This window comes from Chanos chanos, chromosome 13 (genome assembly GCF_902362185.1).
Source record: "Chanos chanos chromosome 13, fChaCha1.1, whole genome shotgun sequence".
NCBI classification, from domain to species: Eukaryota; Metazoa; Chordata; class Actinopteri; order Gonorynchiformes; family Chanidae; genus Chanos; species Chanos chanos.
This window is the reverse complement of record NC_044507.1, coordinates 22178230-22198056: the sequence shown is the minus strand read 5'-3', so window position 1 is coordinate 22198056 and position 19827 is coordinate 22178230. Positions and strand designations below refer to the sequence as shown.

At 44.7% G+C, this 19827-nt stretch overlaps 2 protein-coding genes across 2 annotated transcripts; both read left to right on the top strand.

Moving 5' to 3' along the window:
- Positions 1–978: 978 nt before the first annotated feature.
- On the top strand, positions 979–8955 carry prkar1aa (protein kinase, cAMP-dependent, regulatory, type I, alpha (tissue specific extinguisher 1) a). The gene is made up of 11 exons (XM_030789946.1): positions 979–1050; positions 2901–3088; positions 3447–3614; positions 3819–3910; positions 5925–5986; positions 6085–6131; positions 6312–6470; positions 7778–7838; positions 8059–8180; positions 8432–8513; positions 8730–8955. The coding sequence occupies exons 2-11, from the start codon at positions 2915–2917 to the stop codon at positions 8900–8902; spliced, it is 1140 nt and encodes a 379-aa protein (XP_030645806.1). The 5' UTR covers positions 979–1050; positions 2901–2914; the 3' UTR covers positions 8903–8955.
- A 5008-nt stretch (positions 8956–13963) lies between these two features.
- Positions 13964–19653, top strand: rac3a (Rac family small GTPase 3a). The gene is made up of 6 exons (XM_030790996.1): positions 13964–14030; positions 17601–17672; positions 17824–17941; positions 18740–18802; positions 19049–19208; positions 19458–19653. Exons 1-6 carry the CDS (start codon positions 13996–13998, stop codon positions 19586–19588), a joined length of 579 nt encoding a protein of 192 aa, XP_030646856.1. The 5' UTR covers positions 13964–13995; the 3' UTR covers positions 19589–19653.
- Positions 19654–19827: the final 174 nt, after the last annotated feature.

The window sequence follows — 19827 nt, the reverse complement described above, 5'->3', positions numbered from 1 at the left end:
AGGACGAGGAGGAGGAGGGAGCACTTTGAAGGAGGGTGTGCCAGCATTTACAGCCGTCAGACAAGTACCTGGGTTATTTTCCCTCAGTGACTGCTCTACGCAGCACAACCCATACCGATGCATATTACTGCCCTCATTAGAGTAAATCTGTTAGTTTCAGGTTAGATCAAAGATGATGATGATGGTTTAGTTACACCTGCACTGACATGGAATGTTTTGAATACTAAACACAAAAGTACAGAATAAGAAATGAAATCACAAAGGTTTACAAGGTTTAGTCTTATGGTTAAGTAAAATGATCTGTTGTACCACGATAAATACAATGCACTAGTTGTGTTTTGCATATATGAACTCGCTCAAAGAGGGTCATTTTAGCTTATGATAGCATATCCTCATTTTTCCTGTTTATGAATGTTTCCAATTCCAGATTGATAAGTGATAACTAGCCATTTGCACTCACACAACAATTACTCTCACTGTGAATAATTTATTTTTAATGATAATAAATGAGTGATAGGGCATTAATGTTAAAGTTTGACTGAAGAAACGTAAACTAAGTTGATATCTAGACATGAAAGATATTTAGCAAGAGGGATCACTCCTTTTAAAAAGAGTTTCAGTAACGTTTGACTCCACAGTCTATCAGAATACTTAGTAAAATCACAAGAAAAGATAATGATGTTGTTCAGAGAGGAGAGACTTATTTTAACACTCATTTTCGTACAAGACAATTTACATGTATATGTTTCACTCAGCGGTCCAAATCATAAACTACTGCCGCCGAGAGTGCTACTCTCTGACTACAAAAACCCATGTACAGTCGCCCCACCGCACGCATACTTGTTACAAAAACAAGTCATTGGCCTTTAAGGTTGTTAGGGGTTACGAGATGACCAAATCGAGGCACATTGACGTCAATGACTGTTTGTGATTGGCTGTAACCTTTTCCGGTGGGGCATCTATCCAAGGACTGTTGACAAGAGCGAAGGATTGTTGGTGTCTGAGTCAGAAAGTACGAACAGCAACGAAACAGAGTTTTTAGCGACTCAGGTAGGAATTCTGAGACCATCTCACTATATGCGAATCAATAACAATGTCAGTGCATGCACAGAATTGTACAATGAGAGAAACCTTTGCCTTGTATTTTCCATTTGTTGTGAAGTTGGGTTTGCAAGATGGCGTTTCTCTGACAAGACTGTGGCCCATACAGTTATACACAGCAAGCCAAACCTGAAAATTCTAACCTGCACCGAAGGTTTCGCAGTTCTCTCCTATCGATGAGCTCGCGCTATACAATATAGCTTACGTATCATATCTGCTTGAATGTTCTTCCTGTACACAGAAAGATAACTGCGTTGAGAACTCTCAGTTCGCCCATCCTCTGCAAGACAGCTAACCGTGTTCGCGTTAACTGCACTAGCTGCGTATTAGCTAACTACGTCAGTTTATTCCGCTGTGTGATGTTGAGACGAATAATCTAAATTCTTATTTACCCACACAGTTTACCTGTAAAAATAGTGTTCAGTCGTCTAACGTGATTATTGCTTCGATCTGTTGTCGTGATAAATCCGAAAGCAGATATCTCTTGACTAACTGTGATGGTGGCGTTAGAGTGAGAGTAACACAGCAGGAGTAGAAGTTTAACATGCATTCGTTCTTCAGACGTAAACATAAAAAGTTGTAGGAACTGAACTGAAGGTTCGCATCATTTGGGGAAATACTGAATACAATACGTAAGTTTGCGAGTAGAACTGAAATGAACATAATTTACTGGAGTAATCTAGCACAAGAAGTAACGTCACAAACTGTGAGACATTCCAACTGAAATGTCCACAGAAGCATGAGAATTGAGTTTGCATGCTTTTGAATAGCTGCAGCTGAAGCGGTGAGATTTCAGCGAGAGAGGTAGTTAGAAAAAATACGTCAGCACGATTTGTGTGAAGTCACTAACGGTCTGCGGCTTTTATTCTGGGTGTAGTAATGTTGTTTGAGAAATGTATGTGTAACCTTCGCACCAGACTTGCCCGTATAGAGAAATTTGTGGTGTACCTGTTAACTCTCCTACTTTTTAACATGACTCTTATAGCGTGAGTTTTCTTCTGTGACGCTCTTAAGAGCTTCCCCATAGATTGGGCATGTAGTCTTTCGTTCAACGATTAGTTTTGTTGTTTCTTTTACCAGCCTTTCACTTGTCATTCTGCTCTCGGCTGCTGTAGGCCCACAGTTATCCCAGTTAGTTATAAGAGTGGTGTTTTTTTTCTCTCTCTGTTTTCCCAAACCAAAAATGGCCAAAAGGGAAAAGGAAGTAGCTACGAATGGGCGCTTAGAACAAACCGAACAAAGATCGTATCTTTGAGTAATGGAGGGTAACGGTGTACGTGAAGGTCTACGCACAGGCGGTTTTAATGTTTTGCATTTGTTTCTCACCCATGTCTCCTCTATGTTCTATGCTGACTGGTGTTGAATGAAACACGATTGGACTTTTTCAGCTATTTCTCCAATATTCTTTAAGCAACAAGAAACTATGATTCTTCCAAACCATTTCCTATGTGTCTATGTTTCCTGTTGTTCTAAAATGTTGAACTGGGTTGTACTTGTTGCCGTGTCTGTAGCTTTTGCTTGTGCTTAATTAAAGGTAATTCATCGATCAAGTTTAGTGATAGGGGGCAACAGTGACTTTAATGTTAATTAGTGTGGACAGGCCACTGTCAGAATAGGGCACTGCGTGTAATGTGAACGCTTTCTTCATTATTGTCTCATGCTTCTGTATTTGTGACGTCATGATTCTGTTTATGCTCCTTTTCCCTGGTCTGTCACAAACTCCTGATTTTGAAAAGTGTGCTTTTTTTTTTTGTTTATTTGTTTGTGTGTTTGTTTGTCTGTCTGTCTTCCCTCCCCAGGTCTTGGGTTCAGCATGGCGTCTGGCAGTACGAGCAGTGAGGAGGAGAGGAGCCTGCGTGAGTGTGAGCTCTATGTGCAGAAACACAACATCCAGCAGCTGCTGAAGGACTGTATCGTCCAGCTGTGCACCTCCAGGCCCGACCGACCCATGGCCTTCCTCAGAGAGTACTTTGAGCGACTGGAGAAGGTGCCTACTTAAATTTAAAAAAAAAACAAAAGAAAAGGAAAAAAAAAAAAAACCTGCCTGACCAGATGGCACACTTACTACTTCTTTTTTTTTTTTAACCAAAACATGTTACACTCTGCTTAGTGTTTGTATCACTTTCTATTTATTTATTTTCTCTTTAACCTTATTGTCATGGTGAAAGGTGTGGTGTGTGTATAACAGACACACATGCCAGCCTGCATGATGGCAGGAGATGATAATCTGTCTGTTTGTCTGTGTGTGTGTGTGTCTGTGTATGCGTGTGTGTGTGTCTGTGTATGCCTGTGTGTGTCTGTGTGTGTGTGTGTGGCTATGTCTGTGTGTGTGTGTGGCTTGTCAGGAGGAGGCCAAACAGATCCTCAGCCAGCAGAAGTCAAACTCCCGTTCAGACTCGCGTGAAGACGAGATCTCTCCTCCCATGAACCCGGTGGTGAAGGGGCGTCGACGCCGAGGGGCCATCAGCGCTGAGGTCTACACAGAGGAGGACGCCGCCTCCTACGTCAGGAAGGTCGGCACCAACAGCAGTCCATTGTCAGGGAGTCAACAGTCCCCTGAAAAACGACCCTTTTAGCCAGTGAAACTTTTGACTGTGTCCCAGAGGAAACTGGGTTGTGTTGTTGACAGTGTTCATTTCTCAGCTGTCTGTTTTTTAAGCTGTTTTTTTGTCAGGATGTCTGATGCAGACAGTTAATGTTTCTCTGTGTAATCCCAGGTCATTCCTAAAGACTATAAGACAATGGCAGCCCTGGCCAAAGCCATTGAGAAGAACGTGCTGTTTTCTCACCTAGATGACAATGAACGAAGGTGAGACAGCTCTGACAGTAGTCTGTGTAAACACTGGATCCAAAATGATGTTTTGGGCAAATCTGCCAAGTGGGATGAGCCAATGGGAAAAAAAAAATGCACTCAGCGGAGTAGATGTCTTTCTTTAGTACCACCTTGCACTTTAACTCTTTCCCCCTGTGGGTTTTAATGGTTACTTTACTCTGTGGGTGAGTGGGTTCCAGTTTTAATGCTTACTTTACTCTGTGGGTGGGTGGGTTCCAGTTTTAATGGTTACTTTACTCTGTGGGTGAGTGGGTTCCAGTTTTAATGCTTACTTTACTCTGTGGGTGAGTGGGTTCCAGTTTTAATGCTTACTTTACTCTGTGGGTGGGTGGGTTCCAGTTTTAATGCTTACTTTACTCTGTGGGTGAGTGGGTTCCAGTTTTAATGGTTACTTTACTCTTTGGGTGAGTGGGTTCCAGTTTTAATGGTTACTTTACTCTGTGGGTGGGTGGGTTCCAGTTTTAATGGTTACTTTACTCTTTGGGTGAGTGGGTTCCAGTTTTAATGGTTACTTTACTCTGTGGGTGAGTGGGTTCCAGTTTTAATGGTTACTTTACTCTTTGGGTGAGTGGGTTCAAGTTTTAATGGTTACTTTACTCTTTGGGTGAGTGGGTTCCAGTTTTAATGGTTACTGTACTCTTTGGGTAGGTGGGTTCCAGTTTTAATGGTTACTTTACTCTGTGGATGAGTGGGTTCCAGTTTTAATGGTTACTTTACTCTGGGTGAGTAAGCTCTTGCCGCATCCCTTTAGCCAGCGGCCTGAATGGTGGGATACTGGCCAAAATTGGAGAATTTAGTTGAAGAATCTCTCCCAGAAACATTTGCAGTGTAGTGTTTAGATGAATGAGCTGACTGAGGTAAACCTAGCCTCAGTAAGGCAGCCAATCAGAACAGCGTGTAAAGTTACGAGAGTATAAACAGACAGCCTGAGAGCTGTCTGACGTAACTACAGCGTGAACCACTAAATCAGGTCTCCATGGGAGGAACTTTTGTGAGTGGGGGATTTTAAGTATGGTCATAGAGTTAGATATTTGGTCTTACCTCAGCATACAAAACATTTACACACCCCCATGTGGCCCAGGTTTACACACCCCCTCATGTGGTGGCCCGGGTTTACACGGCCCCGTGTGGTGGCCCAGGTTTACACAGCCCCGTGTGGTGGCCCGGGTTTACACAGCCCCGTGTGGTGGCCCAGGTTTACACAGCCCCATGTGGTGGCCCGGGTTTACACGCCCCATGTGGTGGCCCGGGTTTACACGCCCCCTTGTGGTGGCCCGGGTTTACACAGCCCCATGTGGTGGCCCGGGTTTACACAGCCCCGTGTGGTGGCCCGGGTTTACACGCCCCCTTGTGGTGGCCCAGGTTTACACAGCCCCATGTGGTGGCCCGGGTTTACACGCCCCCTTGTGGTGGCCCGGGTTTACACAGCCCCATGTGGTGGCCCGGGTTTACACAGCCCCATGTGGTGGCCCGGGTTTACACAGCCCCGTGTGGTGGCCCGGGTTTACACGCCCCCTTGTGGTGGCCCGGGTTTACACGCCCCCTTGTGGTGGCCCGGGTTTGCACTCCCTCATGTGGTGGCCCGGGTTTACACAGCCCCATGTGGTGGCCCGGGTTTACACAGCCCCGTGTGGTGGCCCGGGTTTACACAGCCCCGTGTGGTGGCCCGGGTTTACACGCCCCCGTGTGGTGGCCCGGGTTTACACAGCCCCATGTGGTGGCCCGGGTTTACACAGCCCCATGTGGTGGCCCGGGTTTACACGCCCCCTTGTGGTGGCCCGGGTTTACCATATGGAAGGGGTTCTTTTCAGACCTTTTTATTTGCATATAACAGTAATCCGAAGTTACGCAGGAAATGTATGTAAACAGATGTGTAAATATGCTAACGCTTGTTAGTTAATCTGCCTGGGCTTGCAGTGATATATTTGATATATGTAAACAGATGTGTAAATATGCTAACGCTTGTTTGTTTGTCTGCCTGGGTTTGCAGTGATATATTCGATGCCATGTTCTCTGTGACCTACATCGCTGGAGAAACTGTCATTCAGCAAGGTTTGAATCTCCATCATCACTTTCATTGTGTTGACTCTCTTCTGATTTCCGTATGACTGAAGACCATAACCTGGTGAACAATCTGTTCCTCTCCATAGGGGATGAGGGTGATAACTTCTATGTCATTGACCAAGGAGAAATGGACGTGAGTCTTGTTTGATACATTTTTGAAAGTGAACATATCCTGTCTTAATATTGGTCTCTATTATTTGTTTTATTAACAGCTAAATAGTTCAGGGTAGTAAACATTCTATCATGCATGAAAACATTAGCAAACAAATGTGGTTTATATGATTTGAAGAGATTGTCTGTGGGCTTTGTGCAGGTGTATGTGAATAATGAGTGGGTTACCAGCATCGGCGAGGGCGGGAGTTTTGGTGAACTGGCCCTGATCTACGGCACTCCCAGAGCAGCCACCGTCAGAGCCAAGACCAACGTCAAGCTGTGGGGAATTGACAGAGACAGCTACCGGAGAATACTCATGGTCTGTCCCCCCCCCTCGCTCTCTTACTCTCTGTTATGACTCATGGTCTGTCCTGCTCACTCTCGTACTCTCTGTTATGACTCATGGTCTGTCCCCCCCTCACTCTCTTACTCTCTGTTATGACTCATGGTCTGCCCCCCCCCCTCACTCTCTTACTCTCTGTTATGACTCATGGTCTGTCCCCCCCCCCACTCTCTTACTCTCTGTTATGACTCATGGTCTGTCCCCCCCTCACTCTCTTACTCTCTGTTATGACTCATGGTCTGTCCCCCCCCTCACTCTCTTACTCTCTGTTATGACTCATGGTCTGTCCTGCTCACTCTCGTACTCTCTGTTATGACTCATGGTCTGTCCCCCCCTCACTCTCTTACTCTCTGTTATGACTCATGGTCTGTCCTGCTCACTCTCGTACTCTCTGTTATGACTCATGGTCTGTCCTGCTCACTCTCGTACTCTCTGTTATGACTCATGGTCTGTCCCCCCCTCACTCTCTTACTCTCTGTTATGACTCATGGTCTGCCCCCCCCCTCACTCTCTTACTCTCTGTTATGACTCATGGTCTGTCCCCCCCCCCACTCTCTTACTCTCTGTCATGACTCATGGTCTGTCCCCCCCTCACTCTCTTACTCTCTGTTATGACTCATGGTCTGTCCCCCCCTCACTCTCTTACTCTCTGTTATGACTCATGGTCTGTCCTGCTCACTCTCGTACTCTCTGTTATGACTCATGGTCTGTCCCCCCCTCACTCTCTTACTCTCTGTTATGACTCATGGTCTGTCCTGCTCACTCTCGTACTCTCTGTTATGACTCATGGTCTGTCCTGCTCACTCTCGTACTCTCTGTTATGACTCATGGTCTGTCCCCCCCTCACTCTCTTACTCTCTGTTATGACTCATGGTCTGCCCCCCCCCTCACTCTCTTACTCTCTGTTATGACTCATGGTCTGTCCCCCCCCCCACTCTCTTACTCTCTGTTATGACTCATGGTCTGTCCCCCCCTCACTCTCTTACTCTCTGTTATGACTCATGGTCTGTCCCCCCCTCACTCTCTTACTCTCTGTTATGACTCATGGTCTGTCCTGCTCACTCTCGTACTCTCTGTTATGACTCATGGTCTGTCCCCCCCTCACTCTCTTACTCTCTGTTATGACTCATGGTCTGTCCCCCCCTCACTCTCTTACTCTCTGTTATGACTCATGGTCTGTCCTGCTCACTCTCGTACTCTCTGTTATGATGGTGTGGTTTTATTCTGTGGACCGGGAGTAAAAAATGAAATGTGCTGTGTTGGGTTTCTTGTCTCCTCTCCAGGGAAGCACGCTCAGGAAGAGAAAGATGTATGAGGAGTTCCTCAGCAAAGTCTCTATTTTAGGTAAGACATTCCCCCAGTCACAGTGATGTCTGTGTTTCCCCATGCTAAGCCTGTAACTGCCCTCCACATACACCTTGCGTGTTTTCCTGGCAGTAGTGTTTGTGGTAGGGGTGTTCAGGCAGTACCTTGCCTTTTCTTGACCGTGCTCAGTCATGTGGATGTAAGCTGTGCTCAGTTGCCGGTGTTGGTGAGTAACGGCGCGTTGACTTGCTGTGTGTAGAGTCTCTGGATAAGTGGGAGAGACTGACGGTGGCAGATGCTCTGGAGACAGTTCAGTTTGAGGACGGCCAGAAGATCGTGGTGCAGGGAGAACCTGGAGATGAATTCTTCATCATCCTGGAGGTAGACTCCTCTTCCTCACCCACTCCCCACTGCTACCATCACACCACTCACTCTCTCAGGCTCTGTGTCCCTCAGTCTCCAGACTGATAAACTTCAGCCACTATGTGTACTGATTCTTTCAGATCTCCTTTTCTTTAGGACACGAGATGAACCGTGTTTTTTTTTGTCTGTGTGTGTGTGTGTGTCTGTGTGTGTGTCTGTGTGTGTGTCTGTGTGTCTGTGTGTGTGTGTGTGTGTGTGTGTGTTCACAGGGTTCTGCCGCAGTGTTGCAGCGACGGTCAGAGAATGAGGAATTTGTGGAGGTCGGAAGGCTGGGTCCCTCTGACTACTTTGGTAAAGACACTGCTTGTGTGTGATTGACTTGCTGACTTACTGCTGGAGGCTTTGTTTACTGTTTCACACTGATCACGTTTTAGTTACATACGGATCATGGCTGTGAATGTTCAATTGAATCCATTAGCACTGCACCCTCTGCTGTTCCACTGTCTAAATTTGCTTGTTTTTGTTTTTTTGTGTGTGTGTGTTTTTTTTGTTCCGCTGTAACTACAGGTGAAATTGCTCTGCTGATGAATCGGCCCCGTGCTGCCACTGTGGTCGCACGCGGTCCTCTGAAGTGCGTAAAACTTGACCGACCCCGGTTCGAACGTGTTCTCGGCCCCTGTTCGGACATACTGAAGAGAAACATCCAGCAGTACAACAGCTTTGTGTCCTTGTCCGTCTGAGGAGCTTCACGCCCTCCTCCTCCTCTACCACAGGGTCCACCAGTGCAAATCTGTTTTCTTTTCTTACTTTGTCTTCTCTCTTTTTCTTTTTGGTTTCTTTTTTTTTTTTTTTTTTTTTTTTTTTTTTACATTTTCCAAACATCCAGGTGCCCATTCACTTCAGTGTTCTCTCTCTCTCTCTCTCTCTCTCTCTCCTGTTTTGTATGTACTGTACCCTGTGTTCAGTGACTAGCGTTTATATGCCATGTCGACTCTTTCCATGAGACCGAATGTTAAGCAGTGTTTGTGTAATGAAATGAAAAAGCCAACCATTGTGCCACAGAGGCCTCTAAGTCACGGTCATGACCAGAGGTCAAACAACACCCCCCACCCCCGACTTTTCCCCTGCCTCCGCATGACCTATGGTAACACTGAGTCAGTGGAGGAGAATGAAGGAGAGAGGAGGCAGGGTGATGAAAACATGTCCGTCTCTGACGACGGCGTGATCAACTGTCTGATCTGAGCCACCTCACAAGTTAAAGGCTTTTTTTTGTTTGTTTGTTTGTTTGTTTTTGTTTTGTTTTTTTCAAATTGATTTTTGCTGTCAAGCATTTGAAAGGTTTGAATAGAAGTAAAAGCCAAAGGAAAAAACTGTTACTTTAGCGTTAGTCACGTTACATTTGAGTTTTGTTTGTTTTCCTGAAGGGTACTGAAGTTACACGTCACCTCACTCACTGTTGTGTATTCTGCTTTGCTCTTTCATTTTAGTCATTATGTTCTAGTTCCACACACACGACATGTGTAAATGATTATATATTAGAAGTTGATATTCATAACCATATTTTTTGCACAGTTTGTTATCTCTCTCTCTCTATACATATATATATATAAAATCATATAGATATAAAAAAACCTTTATATGCACCTGCTATTTTTATTGCGGCTGGTGGGGGAGCTGTTTCAGAGGAAGAGTATGACACTTCCTGTGTGTCTGATGTCCCTCTGTCTGCGTCTCTCTCCCAGCAGAACCATGAAGCTTTCCCATGCCCTTCCCCAGTAGTCTGCCCCAGTAAGAGCCCTGTGAGTCGTGCTTTTGTCCCGTCACAGCCTCCACTACCAAACCAGTGCCAAATTAGAGGGGACGACCCTCTCTTTGGGCCAGTGTGAGGTCAGGTGTGCGTTGGAATGACTGGAGCAGAGAGCTCTGTGTTTGTGTCTCTGTGTGTGTGTGTGTGTGTGTGTGTGTGTGTGCTTTTGACAGTAACAGTTTATTACTCATTCAGGCCTCTCTCTTTGCCTGCAGTGTTTCTGAGGCTCGTACTGAAATCCACAGAGGTATTAGAGCGTACTTCCCTGGCCGCTGTATCCAGCCCTCGTAGCCCTAAAGAGTAGTCAGGGGTTAAGAGTGGGGTTTTAGCTGGGTTTGTGGCACAGTTTTCTTGTTTTTGGGAATGCGGTGTGACTACGTCATGCCAGAAGGCTGTGCATGTATGGAGAGTGTGGTTTTGTCGTCCCAAATTCTAACACACTTTTACTGCAGGCTCCACTCGGGTCAGCCCGGACCGAGACAAGCCGCCTGCTGCCAAGCCTGTACTGTCTGGGGATCTGAAACAGATCCAAACTCTTTTCCCTACGGGGGGGCAGTCTTAAGGATCTGTCCATCGAAAAACTTTTTTCCTTTTTTTTTTTTTTTTTTTAATACAAGAACTTGAGTTCCCGCTCTGAATGCTCATTAGTCTTAATTTTAAGTACAGTATTTTTGTCTGTATTTAACTGTGTGTCACAAAGGCCAAGTGTGTACGTGGCCACGCTGAAGTGTCGTGATGTTGAAAGAGGTGAATGACTGAAATATTCTCAGCCGATGACTAATCCACAGCTTTAGGAGAAACTGATATATCTGACATGTGTCTGTTAGGTGCCAAGTGCCATAACTTGTCAAATCCAGCGGCTCCTTCAGCTTTGACAGTAACGGTGCAGTTTCTGTTCTCAAAAGTGCTCTGACACTCAGTGCAGTGCTTCTCCTGTGTGGTGTTTACACTCTTTTGTCCATTAGGCTTTTGTGAGGAATACAGAATTTGAAGTGTCATGAAATTGATGCAAATTTTGTGTTTTTCCCACATTTAACCCTTGAGAAGTCAGTCAGTCAGTCAGAGCTTCTCTTTTGCATATTAATGTGTTTTTGTTTGTTTGTTTATTATTCAGCTCCCTGATTAGTAGTAATCATGTGTGTGTTTCACTGACTTTGCATTCTGATTTGTGACTGAACTCTCCTCTGCTCCTCCCACCGTGGAAAGCAGTCCTAAACCTGCTCCAGGCGCTGTCCTTACCGAAGGCCACACACGGCCCGCGGTGTGAAGAGGCTTCGACCGGAATGAACCTCCACTGTCCTCTCTGGGTTCAACTCGTCATGTTCTGTGTTCTGTCTTTTTTTTTTCCCCAAATTTGCAACTTACTGTGTATTGTGTATTACAGTGTAAACAAAAGAGAGAGCTGTGTGAAATGCACAGCTGGCTTTGAGTCAGGAGAGGGGCTGCTTTTATTGGACACTGTGCTGTAATGAGCTGTGTGTCTGTGAGTGAATACAACAGCCACATGCCCATGGCCTGCATGGCCAGTGTTACTGATGAACAGGGTTTTTGTTTGTTTGTTTGTTTGTTTGTTTGTTTGTTTTTTGTGTCATATGGCTTAAATCCCTTTGTACTGTATACAGTATGAGGTGGCATGTTATAAATGACGTGCTGTGTCCACCCCCCCCAAAAAAAGTGTCTGAAGGTTCTCTTACACACACACTGTCATTCATTCACTCACCTCTAATGATCTGATTAGCAGCAGCTTTAGGAGCAGAGCGTTGTGATTGGTAGCTGTCTCGTGTGTCGCTGTATGACTCGTCTGGTCTGACACCAGCCGTCAGCATCAATGCCCTGTTTTTATGTCCTTCCAATCTCTGTTCAGGAAGCTTTTTAACTACATGAAGGAAATTTTGCATCAGGAAACTATTACCTTTTTTGGAGGGCTTTTCTAATTTGCCCCCCCCCCCCCCCCCCCCCCCCCCCCCCCGATGGGATATTATTTAGCCACTTGCACCCTGCTGTTCCTCCTGTCTGTGTTTTCCATTCCTGTTTGGCACTCATGGAGTTGTCTGGTGGAGTTCTCAGATAGTTTCCAAGCTTGGTCGCCGCCCATAGCTTTCCCAGTCTGTGCAATATGAGTATGTCTGTATTAAAGCGTTGACATAGTTTGCCTTAGATAATGTAATCAGGGCTTAGAAACTCCCTCCCAGCCATCCGTCAGCCTTCAGGGTTATAGAGCCTGCAGTCCACAGGGCTGAGGGCCATCTGAGGACCATGTTTCTATCATTCTTATTCTCTCACTCTCTATGCTTTTCCTTTCCTTTACTGGATCTGCTAGTTCTTATCCTTTTGGTACCGTATAGGTTGTCCTAATGGCAGGTTGAGCAATAAAAAAAATAAATTCTTAAATGCTTAATGTGTCCTCTCTCACTCTGTGTGTGTGGGAGTGTGTCTGTCTGTGAGAGAGAGAGAGAGACACACACACACAGACGGTGCGAGTATAATGTTGAATGATTTTGTGTGTGTGTGTGTGTGTGTGTGTGTCTGTGTGAGAGAGAGACACGCACAGACGGTGCGAGGATAATGTTGAATGATTTTGTGTGTGGGAGTGTGTGTGTGTGTGTGTGTGTGTGTGTGTGTGTGTGATGGTGCGAGTATAATGTTGAATGATTTTGTCCCGTTTGCACTGTGTGTTTGGTGAAAGTCTTCATCTTCACTGGACACAGTGTGGAGACACACACACACACACACACACACAGACATGATGGCATTTACTGGTCCCTGTGTGGCTGGATCATTTCCAGGGTTTTCAGTCTCTGGGGGTGACTGATTTGCCACTTTGTTTACACTAAAGCTGGTAGAAGGAGGAGGAGGAGAAGTTGTGTTGTATAGTAAAGCGGCTGGTTAGTGTTTAGGTCTCTGGAAAAACAACCCCATCACAATCTTCTCCAGCCTCGTAGCTTCTGAATGTGTCGCTGATGTCCAGACAGCAGGAAATATCACACAATCAATATTCAACACTGGGAGTAACTAAATTAATATAAAATGTAATGAATTAATATTACTTAATTTTGAAATGTCTTCGTTCCAGTATCTTGGTTTCTGTCACCCACCCGGCCGGTCATTTTACCTTGTCACAAAACTTGTCTGAATTATCTGCTCAAAAGGAAGGAGAACAGTCGCGTGCCATAGTCAGGCTTTGCTATATGTCCATGGAAAGGCGACCAAACAAACTAAATAAAAGACCATGTTTCTAAAGAGGCTCGTTCTTTCTGCATGTGTTCATTTGAGGTATTTTGTTTCAGCTGCCCTGTCTTATCCAAAAAAGCATAACGTGGCCAATCAATGTCCCTGTTCGTGGCGGTGAATTCAGTGGCGGTGGTGTAAATATAGCTCTCCGCCCCCCTTCTGAGCGCTGCTGTCTTTGTGAATAGTTTGTGTTACTGTCGGATCAGATTTCACTGTAACAGTGGTGATCGTAACACTTGTTTCTGTTCACACAGCTGCCGTCTTTTCAGCTCTGTTCAGAAGAGCTGAGGCACAACAAAACCCTGCTATTTTAAAACTACATATTTAAACAATAAATGTGAGTCGATTTAAGCCAGGTTCATTGATTTGAACAAGTCAAGTCAATTGTCTGCATCACTGTTTGGACCTCAGTGAACTGGACTAGGTCTGTTCTGTACAGAGAGAGAGACCAGCAACAGCTTCCTGCATTCACTTCAGTAAATTAGAATAATAAATGGAATACATTAAGCTATTGGATGAATTAAAAGTATATTGTATGAGTAATCTTTGAAAACGTATTCTCTGCTCTTAGTGAAAATAAAACCTGAGTAAAGGATCCCAGCGTTCCCTTTAAACGATTTCGGTATTTTCCGGAGACCTCGTCAAGTATCGAATATTGCCTCCGCTGCAACTGCAGCTACAGCGCGAGCCGTTCCAACCCACTTCTTATCGCCGATATCCCAAAGCCCATCACATTCTACCACATTTCAGCACAGTCCTGAGATCTGCCTTTGGTCACAGACCCTATCTCTGCAAATGCAAGCCATCAAATGCGTTGTTGTCGGCGATGGGTAAGACATTTTTGATTTGGTGGGGAAAATGTTTCTTTTTTTCTCTCTCTCTCTCTCTGGGAGAAAGCAATTGTTGCAAGATGGGCTGTGGCTTGTGGGTCGACTGGCTTGAATTCCTGTCACCTAGAATTCATCTTAAAATAAAATAACATAAGAATATACTCGTCTATGTACCCTACAAGTTTTAAAAGCTTTCTTGTAGAATTAAGTTGATTTTGAGGGTGGTGATGCAATTCGTCGGGGTGATTAACAGCCTACGTGGGGTAATGATGATTATGACTGTAGGTATACGGTGAATCTTATCGCAGTAATTTAAGGGTTTGTGCTTCACCTGTTTTATTCGTATTGTTCAAGGTAAGGCATTCCTGTCTGTTGTATCCGCTATCTGAATGATGCGCGTTCAGGCTAGTCTCGTGTAGGGGCGAGATTCATGATGTAATGCTTTCTCATCTATACTATACTTAACGCGGGGCATTTGGAAGGCGCAATCAATGAAAATGTTTTCAGCTAATTTCAAACATTGGCAATATTCATTTATGTCGGTCTGATTAGATTAAATAACCTACTTAAGTGGATTACGGCACTCCAGTAACTTGGGAAGGCTTTGGTGAAATCCCAAATGTTTTTGGCTATGAACTCACGCAGCAAGGCTACCTAAACGAAAACGACTGTATCTATGGAAAATCGCTGTATGCTAATATTTCGGTCATAAAAGCCCATAAGCTGTGGTTATATATGAAGAACTATTCAGAGACATTCCTTGGCATCGGTCGCGCTCGCCATCGGAAGTGCAGATGGGTTTTCTGACACTTTGAGGATATGGATAGGTGTGGTACCTGTTTTCGCATCATTACCAGCGATGGAAAAACTGCAGCATAGCTTTGTGCGATAACTTCCTCTTACAAACACATTTGTTTTTTAACAAGGAAAAGGAAAAAGTTGTATAAACGAAGGAAGTAGACTGACTGAATACATAGGCTACAAAGTTATCGGTGAGAGCCATGGCTTACATATGGGTTTATTTCAGAGGCGCTGCCTCTCTTCAGCCGCTTACAGAGTTAGAACTCTCAGCTTAATGTATCACAGAGTGCTGAGAAATATTTGAGTGTAAAAGCAACAGTGTGTCACTCTTACTGGAGAAATTCACACACGTGCACAGGCCCCTACATTCCCACGCCAAAAACCTACCACTTTTTATGTTGACAGTTTCATCCACTGAGTTAAAAATGTATGTTATTTCAACAAATAATTATTGACACAAACAAAACTATAGTAAAAAATATTAAATTGCTCCGTTATTTTTCACAGATGGCTGAAGATCCGAAATAGTTAGTCATGGTATGAAACTAGTTTTCTGGGCAGTGATGATTAAAGTTACTGTCTGACTGACATTTGACCTCCTCCTCCGTACTGAAGACAAGCTTGTGCGGTTTGTTGGAGTTGACCTCTGCTCCTGACAGATCACTGATTCAGGGCAGTGCTAACAGAGGGCAGATAACACCACTTGAGCAGAAACTCTTAAGTTCTGTCTGTCCGTTTTCTCGTCTTGGTTTTCCTCCCTCAAGTTTTCCTCCTTCACTTTGTCTCTTATCAGCTTTCGACTCCCTTTTCCTCCTCTCTCCCTCTGTGCTCGTCTGTCCTCCTGTATCCTGCCGTTAGTCCGTCCTCCCGCCTCCTCTCTGTGCTGCGTTTTCTATGGGGGCGAATGTGTCTGTACCTGTGTCTGTGTGTGTGTCTGTGCATGTGTCTGTGTATGTGTGTGTCTGTGCATGTGTCTGTACCTGTGTCTGTGTATGTGTCTGTGAATGTGTGCGTCTGTACATGTGTCTGTGTGTGTGTGTGTGTCTGTACCTGTGTCTGTGTGTGTGTCTGTGAATGTGTGTGTCTGTACATGTGTCTGTGTGTGTGTGTGAGTGTCTGTACCTGTGTCTGTCACTGTGTGAATATGTGTGTCTGTGTATGTGTGTGTGTCTGTACCTGTGTCTGTGTGAATGTGTGTGTCTGTGCATGTGTGTGTATGTGTATGTGTGTGAATGTGAGTGTCTGTACCTGTGTCTGTGTTTGTGTGTGAATAAGTGTGTGTATGTGTATGTGTCTTTGTATGTGTGTGAATGTGTGTGTCTGTACATGTGTCTGTGTATGTGTGTGAATGTGTGTGTCTGTACATGTGTATGTGTGTGTATGTGTATGTCTGTCTGACTCGTGGGCACTTTGCTTGTGTGCAAAGTTGTGTGCTGTGTGGGTGTGTTGGGTGTGTGTGTGTGGGAGTGGGGGCAGGGGTGTGAACACACACTCATTCCTATGGTCCTAACTCAGTTGTTACTAAGGTAAATAAACTTACTTTGTATCCATCCCCTCTCTCTGCAGTGAGGCTAATATTTGACAGGGGGGCGGGGACCTGGTTGTCCCTCTGCCCCTCGGCCTAAAAGTGAATGTAGGCCAGTGTATGACTTACTAATTGAGTCCCAAGTGTTGCAGACAAATGCATTTGGCCTGAGGGTTTGATTAAGGACACAGTGTCACAGTGCACCCAGATACATGCCTTAGATACACAGCGCTAGTCACACAAAGCTGAAGTCACATGGCCGAAGAGGCGAGAAAAGTCGGTCCGGCTGCCAAAACGGAGGATGAGACATCGTAGAGTTTCCTCATAGGTCGTTTTGGCACCACCGCCTGTGTGTAGGACCCTGTCGAAGGATTTGTTGATAATTGTCGAGACGCTGCCTAAGGCAGGGTTTCAGAACCTCCCATAAGTATTGAGTTGGGTTGAGATCTGGTGACTGAGGTGGAAAAAGCACGTGTCTTATATTGTTTTCATTCAGTGTCCTGGAACGGGGGCATCGTCACGGAGACAAGTGGGAATTTGGTTATTTATTCATATGACCTAAAAAAAAAAAAAAAGTTGTGTTTCATTATTCTCTGTTTCATTATTTATCTTACAGTGATCAGACAAAGAGAAGCCAGGTATATTGAGTAATGGCAACTCTTAGACCTTACCTGACTGTACAGTTTCCAAAGATATTATCTCATATAATGTTACGCTGGGTAATGGCCCATCCCAATAACCTGCGCTCACTTATCCAGCGTCTGCGCATGTGTCACTGAGTTCTCTATACAGACAGATTAGACCTGATACATACAGCCGATTTACTAACCATACCATGTTTTCACTCTTTTTCATGAGGTTATTTACTTTACTTGACTTACTTATCTAGTCTGACCATTGAAAGCTACAGTATGGGGCAGACAAGATAAGACATCTGTAATGTCTTCCAGTCGTATTAACCGCTCCTGTTAGGTTCGAAGGCCATCGCTATAAGGTGGACATAGGATATACAATACAGGACACAGGATACTTCTGTTGTCCCAGAGTTATAATACAAGACTGACATGGTAACACAGCATGATCAAAGTATAAGAATAAGACTGTCCATTACACAGCTGTCCTACAGCGTTCCTATTTCAGACTGGATTGAATACATGTCCTGACTCACCAGATTCTCAGACGTTAAAAAATCCCTTATGCTCTCTCCCTCTCTCTCTCTCTCCCTCTCTCTCTCTCTCTCTCAGTGCCGTGGGTAAGACTTGCTTGCTGATCAGTTACACCACCAATGCCTTTCCAGGAGAGTACATCCCCACAGTGTAAGTCATTTCCAGGGGACTACATCCCCAAACTGTGAGGAATTTCATACCAAAAATGAATAGATGGACAACAGTCTTCTGTGATGTGTTTGTGTCATAATTGGCTCAGAATGTGTGCATGTAACACTGACAGTCTTCTGTCTCTCTTCAGGTTTGATAACTACTCTGCCAATGTTATGGTGGATGGAAAACCCGTTAACCTGGGTCTGTGGGACACCGCCGGTCAGGAGGACTATGACCGCCTGAGGCCGCTCTCCTACCCTCAGACGGTACTCTTCTCCTCTCCAGCACGCTGCTGCAGGCCATCCTCTGGCCGACACACATCATACCCCACTCCCTGTTATTCTGCATGTGTTTTGTATTATCTCCAGTGCCAGACAGTGACTGAGCTGTCCACCGATAACACCACATTCCTTCCCAGGAAATGACACGGCCAAACAGTCAAAACTCAAGAGAAAAAAAGTGTTTGTTTTTTTTTTTTACATTTGTTTACAGGGAATAAATATTTTGTTTGTGAGGCAATGTGTATTTTATTTGATTTTCCATCCTACCAATCTCTGTGCAGCAGCTTCATGAGAGATGTGCTAAGCTTTTCCTTATATTTTGATTTATGTAGTAGGAAAGAGTCAGGACTATATGAATGTGTTCTCCCTGCTGAGCCGGGTTTGAGTTCGATGAGACCAAACCGCCTGCAGAGCCCGGTTTGAGTTCAGGCTCCGTGAGTCTCTCAGGACTAACACGAATGTCTTTTTTTTTTTTTTACTCTTACAGTACTGAGCCTTTTAAAAGCTGTTCATTTAATCTGATCATTAATTCTTACCTGGGTCTTCTCATTAGATGCCTGTATTCACACGCTCTGCACATTTTTTTGTAAACAGCTGTGGGACGTGCGTGTTTTTCATGTTATTGTGTCCTTACATACAGCAAAACAACTGGCCTCTAAATATCTGTTCCTCTCTGGAAGTGTTTAGACATTTCTGACCGTCCTGATACAAGGATACATCTTATGAACGTCTGTGAGGACATAGAGTTTGACTCGAGGCTTCTTCCTGTGTTTTTGTTGACAGGATGTGTTCTTGATATGCTTCTCTCTGGTCAGCCCTGCATCCTTTGAGAATGTCAGAGCTAAGGTCAGTGACCTCTGTGTGCTGTAACCTCCACTGTCACTAAGATAATAAAATACTCTTGAAATACTCTTAGAAGTGGCCTACCTAAGCATGTGTTAGCTATGAAACACGCTTTAATTTGATTACTGTGAAATACAGAGCTTTTTTTTGCGAAGGAAGTACATTTGTGATGAGATGAACATAAACATAGTCGTATAAATATAAACATGTAAACGTCGTGATAACAGTATCCTGTGCGTGTATGTCCAGTGGTACCCTGAGGTCCGGCACCATTGCCCGAACACACCCATCATCCTGGTCGGCACCAAGCTGGACCTGCGGGATGATAAAGACACCATCGAACGCCTGAGGGATAAAAAACTGGCCCCCATCACTTACCCACAGGGCCTGGCCATGGCCAGAGAAATCGGTAAGAGTTTTGACACCGCTTCCGAGAACCTGGAAATTTCCTTACTTTTTCAAACAGTTTTTAAACGGTTCAAAGAAACTGTTTTGCAGGTGCACTGTAGATTTTTTTTTTTTTTTTTTTGTAGATTTTAAATTCCTGTGGCTTTTTGGATAACCCTTGTTTTTTCAACTGAAATGACATGGTGTGTAATGTTGTCAGGTCTGCTGTGTTCTCATCAGCCTGATGCGAATTTGATGTGTACCTGTGCAGGTGCAGTGAAGTATCTGGAGTGCTCAGCATTGACCCAGAGGGGTCTGAAGACTGTGTTTGACGAGGCCATCCGTGCGGTCCTCTGTCCCCCCCCGGTTAAAAAGGGGGGCAAGAAATGTACGGTGTTTTGAGGAAAACGTGCATGAAGTACCGACGTTGGCAGGACACCCGACCTGGAGAACCGGGGACCTTGTTCTTTAGCACAGCAGTTCCTGTCTGCTGTATTCAGAGTGATGTACATGCTGGTGAAATATCAGAGTTCTGATACGTAGATCAAAATAGAGTGAGAGGTAAAACAAAAAAGAATGGAGACACCAGATTTAACGATGCCAAAATGATTTGCCATCAGCATTTATGCTTTTATTATTAT